Raw genomic sequence first — 13,074 nt, 5'->3', positions numbered from 1 at the left:
CTTGGTTGGATCTTAAAATGAATAGGCTATTTCAGAGCAACTACTGAGTAAACCAGAAGATGGATGACACATTCAGTGAAGGTAGGAAATCATGAACAAGGACATGTAAAGAAGTTTTTGCCTGGAGTTCTCCTTTTAACTTGCACAATCTTGTTATTAACCACTTGCCTACCAGGCACTTATACCCCCTTCCTTACCAGGCCAATTTTCAGCTTTCAGCGCTGCCACACTTTGATTGACAATTGCGCGGTCATGCAACATTGTACCCATATGAAATTTTGATCATTTTTTTCTCACAAATAGAGCTTTCTTTTGGTGGTATTTAATCGCCACTGGGCGCTTTACTTTTTGCGCTATAAATTAAAAAAAGTGCAAAAAATTTGAAAAAAAAAAAAAAAGTTTATTTGTTTCTTTTATAAAATTTTTCAAACAGGTATTTTTTCTCCTTCACTGATTTACGTTGATGAGGCGGCACTGATGGGCACTGATAGGCGGCACTGATGGGCACTGATAGGCAGCACTAAAGGGCACTGATAGGCAGTACTAATGAGGTGGCACGGATAGGCGGCACTGATAGACAGCACTAATTAGGGGTCACGGATAGGCGGCACTGATATGCAGCACTGATAGGCGGCACTGATAGGTGACACTGATGGTGACACTGATGATGGGTACTGATAGACGGCACTGACTGGCATCACTTCTGGGCACTGACTGGTGGCACTGGTGGGTGGCACTGGTGGGTGGCACATGTGGGTGGCACTTCTGGGCACAGGTAGGTGGCACAGGTGGGGGCACTGCTGGGCACAGGTAGGGGCACTGCTGGGAACGGGTGGGCGGGGCTAGTGGGCGCACTGCTGGGCGGAACTTGCGGGTGTCACTGCTGGGCACCGATCATCAGGGCACTGATCATCAGTGCCCTGATGATCGGTGCCGATCCCCGCTCTGACAACTGCCGGTTCTCGGCAGTACTTTCCTCACGATCTGACAGCGTGAGGAAAGTGCAGCCGAGAACCGGCACTTGCATTTCCCTGTGATCAGCGTGTCATTGGACACCGCTGATCACGTGGTAAAAGGCCGGTGGGATCGGCCTTTCACCACATCACGTGATCAGCTGTGTCCGTAGGACACAGCGATCACGGAGATCGCCGGGTGCGCGCCCCCTGGGGCGCGCAGGAGAGCGCGTTCTGGGAGGACGTCATATGACGTCCACTCAGAACTGGCCGGCCGCGGTGAAGCCGTCATTCGGCTATGCGCGGTCGGCAAGAGGTTAACAAGCCACTCTTATGACTCCAGTTTGGAAAATGTAATTTCCCTCCTTTTTCGAATATCTGCTTCATGTTAAAGCAGCTATTTAGCGTGATGACAAAAAAATCTGATAAGCAAAAGAAAATATTCTTGTTTGGCTGGGTTTTCCCTAACATTTAATATTTAGAGAGCTGTAAAATCGCTGACACTAGGTATGTAAGATAGATTTATAACACTGCTTGTTAATGGTGGTAGTTAGTCCTAAGGGGTTACTCACATGTACTTGCTTTTTTTATTCAGACAATTGCAAAATCTTGACATGGACAGCATTACATAACATGCAAACTGCCTGGTAATGAAATTTGCAGAAGATTTTATTGTAAGAACTGAAAATCCTTTGCTGATGGTAAAAATGGAGTCATATGCTGACTTTTTGGTACAGTTGTAGGTCCATATTATGATTTGCTTTATCTCCCTACAGATATACAGTTGGAACAATAATATTTGTTGTCCTTCATTCTTTTTTTCTTTTCTCCAATATCATAAGGAATAAAGATGCTGATAAAAACAGACTTCACCAGCAAGAGAGTAACATTTTTCATTTTAGTAAACTTATTTTTATTAAGTTTTCCAGAAAGAGTACAAAGTCACAATAAGCTCGCCTAAAGGTGGACAGATCAAGTCAAATAGGAGTCCACAGTAAAGGATTGCAATTGAAAAAGTAGCAAAACTGTTCTCCGTAAATATAACCATTTGTTTCACGAGGACTTGTACCAATCTGTTCAAGGCTTACACATGTTAGTAGATACCTGATAGTTACCGATAGATGAGAACACTAATTCGTACGTGCCGTGAGTATGGGTAACTTGGGTCACCTCTCCCACTGTGGAGGGCTTAGGATCTGTCCAGTGGCTTACTAAAGTCAAATGTGCTGGCAGTAAGGTATGAGTCACTACATTTCTCAGCTAAGGTGTGACCAAGTCTATTTGCAGTGAACATAAGGCCGTTTCTGAGGATATGATTTCTATCCCTGCCACTTGTGATATTAATCTAAAAATGTCTGGCCAAAGAATAATGGACATGACCACAATATACAGTATCTTGGAGTGATCCTACTGCTCCACAATTCCTATGTGTGGGATACATGTGGTGAAATTCTATGTGGGCTTAAGTACCACTGTAACAGCATATGTGCTACTAAATACTTTTTGCCAGTTTTCCGGGGTGTACACTACCCCAAAATCAGGGGGGTACATTTTCTATGGTTCAGAGATGAGCAGAGGGAGGGCACTTCCATCCTCACCTGGTCTTCCTCCTGGGTTCTGTGCTTCAGCTGCTTGAATGGCCAGGCTGTAATAACCTCACTCACATGCACCCAGGAGTCACATTGCAATGGCAAAGTTCTGGGGCTGTAAATGTTTAGTGAGCTGCACATGCGTGGCTCAGTGTACATGATGGCTGACAGACAGGAGGAAGCATTTATGACAGAAGCTATTGATAGGGTCTCTTCTATCATAAATACTCTGCCTGTTTAGCAATTTAAAAAAAAATAGGTTTACTACCTCTTTTAAAGATACTTTTTTATGCCTAAAAGAAAGCGAAAACTGCAGCTTTTTCTATTACAACATTGAGATTGTAGCAGGTGGTCCTAATGAAGACTCTCCTTCAGTAAAGAACAAGGTGAGACAGGTAATGTGCAAATAAAACCAGCCTTCCACTTCAAATCTTATGGTGGTTTTACTGAAATTGCACTGGGATTACATTATGCCTTCAGTTTAGATATAAATATTTTCACAAGTTGCCAATTTTGGCCATGGTGACTTTTCCACATGTGCCATATAAAAAGCTTTTTTTTTTTTTTTTTCATGCTGTTTAGTAGAATAAGCTTGTTTTCGTGAGGTTTGTCAATCTTATGTAGCTGTTTGCATATCTACAAATAAAAAAAAAAAACCTCCTTTTCATTCTGTTGCTGAGCCACTGACTCTGAAGATTGTTGGTGTTGGCCTGGTGAGTTCTTTGTAGCGGCTGTTGCTAAGTCTTTTTGTAAATGAATCGGTCTTACACATGTTTGCAGAGTTTTATTTTAATCCTTGCATAAACTCTCTTTGGCAGTTTGTGAGGTGCTTCAAACTAGACCAAGACACTGTGCCACTGCAGAAATACAAAGCAATAGCAGTGCAGTTCATTGGCTAAGCTTGACATTCTTTCACCTGGGGCAAAGACTCGTCTTGGCATCCAATCCTCCCCCTTCCCCAAGGAGGACTGTGTCAGTAGTTCTATTTATTTTTATTAATTTTTACAATACTAATTTTTTAGGAGCCCCGCTGGGGGACTTTGGTGAAGTATCAGATGTTTATACTCCTGATGTCTCGTTTTTGAGACCGAATTCCCCAGTCCCCTTTTCTGCAGTTTTGGATGCACTGAACAGTGAATGAATGGGAAGTGCTCTGTGCTGAGCAGATTTCAGTTTATTCCTAAACTGAAGTATAATAAAAACAATTTATTATGTCTCAGTTGTGAATGAACACAGTGAGTGAGCGTTACCAAGGGGGCTAAAGGAGAACGGGGAGGGCGAGCAGCAGAATTAGAGGGGAACCTGGAGAAAAAGGGCGGCATTTAATGAATCCAATGAGCTGTGTTTTCCTGCTGCAGAAGCTGAATGCTGATGTGAGGGACAGGAGGAGAAGCCGGTTTCAGCTGCTGCAGGGGGAAAATATAGTTCATAAATGCTGCCCCACGGCCCCTCCTTCAGTTCTTGATGGTTTGCTGACCCCTAGATTAGGCTGTACACAGGTACTCCATGTGCACGCCTATGGGATCTGTCCTCACCTTGTACTGTGCAGAGGAGGTGTGCATTCGTTGTGCACGTGCTTTGGTGGGGGGGATGAAGCTGAGTGAAAGAAGGGAGATAACTCTCCTTCAAACCCCTCCCCCCTGCCGGTCTTTACTCTCAAATGATCGCAGTCATCTACACTCTTCTTCTCCATGACTGGGATCACGGTGCCCCCATGGCAGGTTGTGCTGTAGATGTGGCAATGCTGTCCCACCTCTCTCAGCCTTCTGATCTTCTCCTGGATGCTGACACCTCCTGGTGGTGTCCTTCTTAATGCGGCGCCTCCCCATCCATACTTGTTAAAGTAGAACTATAGGCAAATTTCTTTTTTTTTTTTCATTTTGGATAAAGCAAGGGAGGGTTATAACCCCTGTCAGATTTTCTGTTTTTGCCATCTTTGTCCCATTGCAGATATTTCCCTTAATTTCCTGCCCCATAGCCATACAGGACATGAGATGAAATCCCTGCAAATTAAGGGAATTCCTTGGAGACCTCCCCTTGGGGAGAGGTGAATCTCCTTAATGAGGGCACAGGCAGCAACTGAAAAAACTGAAAGGGGTTCTAATCCCTCGCCACTCTGTATCCAAAACAAAAAAAAAAAGTTTTGCCTTTTAGTTATATTTAAGTCTAGAGGGAGAGGAAAAAAGGTGTAATACTTTATTCCTCACTCCAGCAGGCTCCCTCCATCTGTGAATCTGGTCCCTGAAGCCTCTTCTCTAAACACTATGGCTGGCAGTAGTGAGATGACCTCGTCCAGTACAATGCACACATGAGGATGGTGATGGAGGGCCCAGAATGGTGAAGAGCACTGCAGCAAAGATAAGGTAAGTATGAAATCTTATACCTCATTCCTTGGAGATAATGAGGGTTTAACCCTTGCAGCAAATGTTGGTGTGTGGGTTTTTTTTTTTTTTATTCCATGAGTTGGGCTTTAAAAGAAACACTGCAATATTATCTAGGATTTATTAAACCTGTTTTAAGCCAAGGGAAACTATAGTGTATTTTCAGTACGCACATATTTTGCTTTGTGATTGTATTTACCTTCGCTTATAATGATTCACATTTTACAAGCTTCCTTTATGTATACTTCCTTTGAAATGAAGGCGTCTGTATACTCACCACTTCAGCTCCGTAAGATTTTGCCCCCTTCATGATTAGGCCATTTTTCTTTAACTGGTAAATGCACAGTGATGCAGCAAATCATATATATATATATATATATATATATATATATATATATATATATATATATATATATATATATATATATATATATATATATATACTTTTTTATTTTTTTTTTTCCCACACTAATAGAGCTTTCTTTTGGTGGTATTTGATCACAAACAAATTTCTTTATAAATTTAAACCAAAATGTGTTCTGCTACATGCCATGTTTGATAAACAAAAAAATCTCAATAAGTGTATATTGATTGGTTTGCATGAAAGATATAGCATCTACAAAGTATGCGATTATATTTTTTTATACTACTAATTGCGGCGAACAGCAATTTTTATAATGGAGCTGTGGTAGTGTGGCAGGCAATCTGACTCAAACTGACACTAACTGCTGCTGGCATCACCAGTGACATTAATACAGTGATCAGTGTTAATACTATACACTGTCACTGTACTAATGAGACAGGCTGGGAAGGAATTAACATCTAAGGCAATCGAGGGTTAAATGTGTGCCGTAAAGTGTGCTGCTTTTTACTAAGGGATCTATCGGTTTCTCATCCCTGCTTTGCAGAGATGGGAAACTAACAGATCACTCCCTGTGTACAGAGCTCTGTGTTGAATGTCAACACAGAGCTCTGGGCTGTGATTTTTACACAGCCGGTCCCAGCTGTGAATAATTGGGTGGGACTTACTGACACACCCACTCTGTACAATCACAGTGGGTGCCGGCAAGGGGTGCACCTGAAACCTGGAGGTAAGCAGCGACGTTACCCGTATGTCATTTTAGCTTCAGCAGCCACCCTCCCACAGTACAAATGGGGCGAGCAATTGTAAAGTGACCTTCACCCATATGGGATAAAATGAAAGGGTCACCTAACCTTCCCTCTTCCCAGCAGCCTATATTTGTTTCCGTGCTCCCTCCATTCATCTGCAGGGACCAGGCAAAGGGATTCCTGTGTAAGCTCTATACTGATTTGTCTGAGCTTACATAGGGCGATAGACCCCTTCCCCAGACCGTGACAATGCTGAGCCTATCATGAGGCACCAAAACTCACGAGAGCAGATAGCTAGTTTCATGCTTACTCATACTTGAAGTCTAAATGTAATGGCAAGGGGACTAAAAGACAGTTTTGCCTCCATTTTAGCTTGCAGGGTGCTGCCTGATTTTGAAGCAACAAGGGGTGGTGTGATGCTTTGTTTTAGCGTATTGTTCTGTTTACATGATTTAATAAAATTACAAAACAGAGGAGCAAATATTTAGGATCTGGTCACACCAGGTGTGTTGTGACTGTGCTGGGCAGATTTGCACTTTCCAGCACATCATAGTGCAACGCAATCCTCCGCATTGTACTGCACTGTGGCCAATAGAGCCTAGAGGAACTTCAGCCAGGTTTCCAAAAAATTGACAGTCAGCAGCTACAAAAACTGTAGCTGCGGACTGTTAATACTGTAAACAGGCACTCACCTGTTCAGGGATCCAGTGGCATCCTCACATGGGCTGATTCTTCGCCGGTCTTAGAGTCCCTGGTGCCGGCATGCTAACTGTGGCAAGTTGGCTGTGACTCCTTGCGGCTTTCCACTGCACATGCGCAAGCCCTGTGAATGGTCACACAGTCTACTGCGACCTGCCACAACTAGGTACCCCAGCCCCCCCAAAAAGGAAAAGAATAAATCCTCTTTAATAAAATGCCACTTTGTGTCATTTCAGTAAAGCTTGCACACAAAACAAATGATCAGTGTATAGGCACTGATGTCATCATGATACATACATGTGGCTGTGTTCTAACGCAGCTGATACGGTGTACGGTTATTATTTTCTAATACTTTAATATTAGGTTGGAATATTTGGTTATTGAATATACACTATGCTGTTAACCATAGGTTATGTAGCAACAGGGCACTAGAAGTGTGTTTCAAACTTTATTAGTCTCGGACAAAAGTTACAAACCTAGAACTGTAAAAAAGGAAGGACCTATGCCAATAATTGTTTCCGTTGAATCTGACTACTGTGTGCAATGAATGAGTTCCCTCTGTAGTTCAGTTTGCGTGCGGTGCTGGAAATGGCACAACTGTAAACCGAGTCTGAGGGCCGTGTTCCCTGAATTAACAAAAGAAATTAAATTTTTTCGTTGAAAATATCTTGCGTTCGTTCGTTTTTTTTTTTTTTTTTTTTTCTCTCTCTCAAAAAGGAAAAAAAAATAAATCAAATCGTGTCCTGTTCACTGCTCTTTATCTGTACTCATTCCTCTCATACCCAACATATAATGTTTTTTTCTTTCTCACAACGCACAATTGTGGCTTTTTATGCTCTATTAGACAGAGTCTGTCATTTGACACTAAGGATAATTTTTCAATCCCGTGTAACAATAATGGATTATATGGCTTGATAACTGTGATTTGAATCAATTCATAACTCCTTGTGCCCTGTGTTTTGTAAACACAAGAACTCTAAACCTCCAGTGGCAATACCGGATTGTTGTACCTGTCAGTTTAGCAGTGAGAAATTGTCTTAAGGTTCTGGTACATTCTAGTTGTAGAAGTAGAACTTGCTTTTTTGTGTTTCTTTTTTTTATGCCTTTTTTAGATTTCCCAAACGATAAGATGCATTTTCTTCTGCTATACTAATGACTGACAAGATGGCTTGATTACTTTTAGCAGCCCTAACCTAGATGTTTGTCTTGCATCTCTGAAGTGCCACTCTACACCAATTAGCCATACGTTTATGACCACTGACAGGTTAAGCCAATAACTCATTACAATGACATCTGAAAGTCTGTGGGATATACTAGGTAGCAAGTGAACATATTGTCCCTGAAGTTAATGTTTGAAAGCAGAATGAATGGGCATCACAGTTTGTGTATGGGGCTGTTTAGCCTTAGACTGGTAAGGCTGCCCATACTGACCCGTGTCCACAGCCAGAAGTGCCTACAATGGATACATGAGTATCAGAACTGGGCCAGGAGCAATGCAAGGTGGTGACCTGGTCTGATGTATCACGTTTTCATTTACATCATGTGGATGGTTGGGGGGGGGGGGGGGGGTGCATCTTTTTACTTTTTACTCTTCTCTCCTGGGGAAGAGATGGTGTCAAAATGCAGTATGGGAAGAAGGCAAGCCAGTGGAGGCAGGATGATGCTTTGGGCAATGTTCTTCTGGGAAACCTTGGTCCTGCCATTCATGTGAATGTTACTTTGACACGTTCCACCTACATTGTTGCTGACCAAGTACACTTCTTCATGGAAACTATATTCTGTGATGGTAGTGGCCTCTTTCAGAAGGATTATACGCCCTGTCACACTGCAAAAATGGTTTGAGGAACACAACAAATTTGAGGTGTTAACTTGGCTGACAATTTCTCCAGATATCAATCCAATTGACCATCTGTGGGATGTGCTGAAAAAACAAATCCAATACATGGGGGCTCCACCTCACAACTTACAGGGCTTAAAGATCTGCTACTGGTGGCTTGGTGACAAATACCACAACTTGCCTTCAAAGGTGTAGTGGTGTTCATGCCTCAACAGGTCATGGCTGTTTTGGCAATAAAAGGGGGACCCACTCAATATTGGGTCGGTGGCCATAAAGTTATGGCTGATCAGTGTATATAAAGTTCCATAGCATGTTACAGCAAGTATTGAATTGACAGCTGCTGTCAAGTTGTTCCTCTAAGAGGAGAATTCAATACTAGTTCTAATATAGATCTGTGAAGTCACTGTTTTCACGGAGTCCATCCATTTTGTACGGTGTTCCTTCCCCGATGAAGGGGGAGTGGTGTTGCCCCTGAAACAGTCTGTTTTTGCAACCCTTCCTTTTTTTTGTTTGATATTGCTATGGCACCCTTTTCTGTGTGTGTTTTTTTTTTTTTTTTTTTTTTTTTTTTTCATTCATCTGACTACACTTGCATGACTAAAAGCACCTCTCAGTGCCTCTTTGAGTATATTGTCCAACAGCATGTTACAGAGCACTTTTCACAGCCCACAGAAAAATCCATAATCTGTTGTTTCTACCACAGCCAAGCTAGCATATGCGCATATAATCACTTCTGGACCAGCGACGTACCTGTACATCACTGGACTTTCATCATTGCTGCAGGCATCATCCCAGTATTGTTTTTTAGAGCTGGCGGTCAGCTTTCTTATAAAAGAAAAGTGGCTAATTCGCTCTCATGGGCTCTCCTGTCCCACTGGGAGGACCAAGTGCTCAGCTGGCCCTATTGCTGGCTGATCCTAGAGGCAGAGACTGGATTGGCTCTGATCGCCTCTACTGGAAACCAGAAGCAATGAACATTTATGACTCCCAGGTTTCCCAAATGTAAACCACGCCATTTTTAAAATGGTAAAGCCTCTGATTACACCAATCTTGGACAGACAGAGGAGAGATTTGGGATCTTTTCATAAAGATTATAGATCTATATGATTACCTGTGATAACAATAAAAGTGATTACAAAAAAAAAAAAATTAGAGATGGTGTGAAGAAAAAAAATGTAAGCATCCCCATGCTCACCCACAAAAGGTGAACGCATGCTTCGGTCCCTCACGCACGCAAACCGCAATTGTCTCAAATGTGGTATCACTGCAAATGTCAGATCGAGGGCAGCAATTCTTACACCAGACCTCCTGTGTAAATTTGAAATGATAATCTGTAAAGGCTGTTAAAGCATCACCTATGGATAATGATATTTCCACCGTGTTTGGTCAAATTTAAAATGTCGAGTAAATGGACACCAAACAATTGGATATTACACTCACTAGCCACTTTAATAAGTACACCTGTTCAATTGCCTGGTAACACAAATTGCTAATCAGACAATCATATGGCAGCAACTCAGTGAATTTTAAGCATCTAGATGTGGTGAAGACTACTTGCTGAAATTCAAACCGAGCATCAGAATGGGGAAGAAAGGAGATTTAAGTGACACTGAACATGGCATGGTTGTTGGTGCCAGACAGGCTGGTCTGAGTATTTCAAAAACTGCTGGGATTTTCATGCTCAACCATCTCTAGGATTTGCAGAGAATGGTCCAAAAGAGAAAATATCCAGTGAGCGGCAGTTGTTGTGTGTCAAAATGCCTTGTTGATGTCGGAGGAGAATGGGCAGACTGGTTCCTGTGAAATTCAGATGGTAGGGTCAGAATTTGGTGAATCAATGAAAGAATGGATTTATCCTGCCTTTTATCAATGGTTCAGGCTGGTGTAATGGTGTGGGGGATATTTTCTTGGCAGTAGCAAGGTCTACCTAATAAAGTGGCCGGTGAGTATATATTGTGTTTTTTGTGCATTGAAATTTTAAAAAGGGTGTTTTTCCCCCCAAAAAATTTGCGTTTGAAAAACTGCTGCGTAAAATACCATGTGACAAAAAATTGCAACATCCAGCATTTTATTCTCTAGGGCCTCTGCTTTAAAAATATATGTTTGGGGGTTTTAAGTCATTTTCTAGCAAAAAAAACAGATTTTTTACATGTAAACAAAAAGTGTCAAAGGCTTGGTCTTCAAGTGAATAAACACTCACTAATGTCAGCCTACTGGTAATTTATTATTGCAGAAAATATACTGTATATTGGTGAAAAACGGCAAAAAAAATATTTTGCACAGCCATAATAGGCTGCTTGTAAAAGGATGTTGAGCCGTGCCTCCAAAGTCTAAAATTAGTTACCTTGAAGACTGAGTTTTTTCTTTAACTTTACTGAACTGCATTTCTCAAGATGTTGGGATGCAGTGTTTGTTTATAACAGGAGTAACGTTAGGGCGTCGTCATACTGCTGGACAGTGGTTTGGCTGCAGCATGGGTGCAGCGCAGTATACCCACGTTATTGTTTTTTCCATGCTACCCAAGTTTTCCCAAAAACGTTTATTTAGCCGTATTTTAGTACATTTTCTGAAAATTTGCCAAAATTCCTGCATGCTGCATCTTTGGTGTGCTTTCTGAAAACGCACCCAAAATGCTTGATATAATAGAGGTCTATGAGAAAGGGTGGGTAACCTACACAAAAACTGCAGTGCGTCAGTGTGAAAGTGCCTTTTAGAATCTCCCACTCTTTGAGCTAATGAAGTTGTGTGCCTCAATATTCGAGAACAGATGCAAATAACATTGCTTTAATTGTTGAAATGTAATTTTAGTTTTTCCTTTTTTTTTTTTTTAATTATTAAACAAAAGTAGGGTTTTGCTTTAATTGGAAAGCGAGGTACTTGTTGCATTCACTGTTCTACAACCGAGGCCCTTTTATCTTGGTCAAGATTTCCTCCTGTCTAAATATAGGCTCGGAGCACATATTTTTCTCTGCTGCGTCTATATATTCTCCTTCACGGCCAAGTGAGGCATCTGTTGCCATTCCAGGGAAGATGGACTTTTATCACACTTCCTTCAAGTCTACGCCCCCGACATTTTAGAACGTCACACATCTTGTTTTGGAACTTTTATCCGGAAAATCCTTCCATCCTTTACAATTTCCATTCCTTGATGCTTTTAAAGGTCTATCACATATCCTACTCTCTCCACTTCTAGAGTGTACACAATAGTCATCATCTTTTTTCCTATTACAGCACATAGCCTTGCTGCCCTTTTTGGGTCAGACTCTGTGGCTTGTGAATAACATCATCTTGTTGCCCCTTCTTGCTGAAGTGAGTAATAAGGTAAAAGCCGGCTGTTTGTTAGAGGAAGCCTGGAGATGCTAGGTATGCATTACAGAGGTTTTAATGGTTGCAGTTTAGGTCGAAGGGCAATGGGGAGGCAGGGTTGCCGAATGTTCAGCCATATTTGGACAGTCATTAAAAATGCAGAGAAGCATCTAGATGGGACACAGAGCTCTGTGGGAGTGTGACATTAAACTGATGTAATGATATAGGGAAGTGGACTGATCAATTGAGCTTGGAATGAGAGCTACAGCATGTATGCGTAATCCTAAAAATACATTTGAGAAAGACAGTAGAAAAAAATCAGACTATTTTTACTGCTTGGAAAATTTTACAACTTGAATTTTTTTTTTTCCCTAGAAGTAGTTTTTCACATGTATTGTATCTTCTTACTGTACAAGCACTTTCTGCAGTGCAAACGTTATGGAATACATTTCTGGCGATCCAGGGTTATCTGCAGAATGTCATCTTTATTACATCCATTAATTTCATTAGATTTGTTATTTTATCTTATTTTAAATGTATTCAACTGTCCATTGAGCTTCTTAGGCAGGCCTTACATTATTCATTTTTGTTTTTTCATTCAACCAGCACATTGAACGAAAAAAAAAATTACTTCCCCCATCCACACACTTGATGTGGATGGGGGAATCATTCCTGTTGTGCTATTGTGTTCTGACAGCCGGAAGTATTCCAACCTTCAGAACATACGGATTAGTGTTGGCGGCTATAGCGGACAAGCTGCTTGTACAGAATTCTATAGTTGGATCAACTTCAATTCAACCAGCCTGCCCATACATAGATTGAAATTTGTCAAGTCTCTGCTGAATCGGCTGAATTTTGATCCATATATGGCCACCTTTAATAATTCAAATAAAAGTTTGCCATTTCAAAAAAACTGATTTTTTTTTTCTTACAGTTGAATCCCTTTTATCACATTAAATATATTTCTAAATGTGCTTTATTTATTTTGTTTACCCAAGTAGTGAAGAGAACTCTGTGAGCAGCCTTTCCCAACCTTTCAGCACTGAGGAATCCTTGAAATAACTTTCTGATCTCAGGGGAACTCCTGAAAATTACTAGATCTACAACTCGCTGTGTGCTACTTTTGATGGTCAGTGAGATGAATTCTCCTTACATTTGTGGACATTGGGAAGAACCCCTCACTCTTTACAGATAGCTGA

General features: G+C 41.4%; 1 protein-coding gene across 4 annotated transcripts in view; it reads left to right on the top strand.

Annotated features, from left to right (window-relative positions):
* KCNQ1 (potassium voltage-gated channel subfamily Q member 1) overlaps positions 1-13,074 on the top strand; it is a 162,852-nt gene that overhangs the window by 35,051 nt on the left and 114,727 nt on the right. Inside the window, exon 1 of one of the 4 annotated variants that reach the window (XM_089654971.1) lies at positions 4,862-4,905. The exons of the other annotated variants lie outside the window; for them this stretch is intronic. Coding sequence (XP_089511097.1) covers positions 4,877-4,905 — 29 coding nt within the window. The 5' untranslated portion in view covers positions 4,862-4,876. Of the gene's footprint in view, positions 1-4,861; positions 4,906-13,074 lie in introns of those variants that run through there. 4 annotated transcript variants of the gene reach the window in all.

The sequence above is a fragment of the Staurois parvus genome, unplaced genomic scaffold (genome assembly GCF_062004578.1).
Source record: "Staurois parvus isolate SC_StPar_1 unplaced genomic scaffold, SC_StPar_1.0 ptg000818l, whole genome shotgun sequence".
Lineage (NCBI taxonomy): Eukaryota > Metazoa > Chordata > Amphibia > Anura > Ranidae > Staurois > Staurois parvus.
Note: the sequence above shows the minus strand (reverse complement) of the source record. Positions and strands in the feature narration are given on the sequence as shown.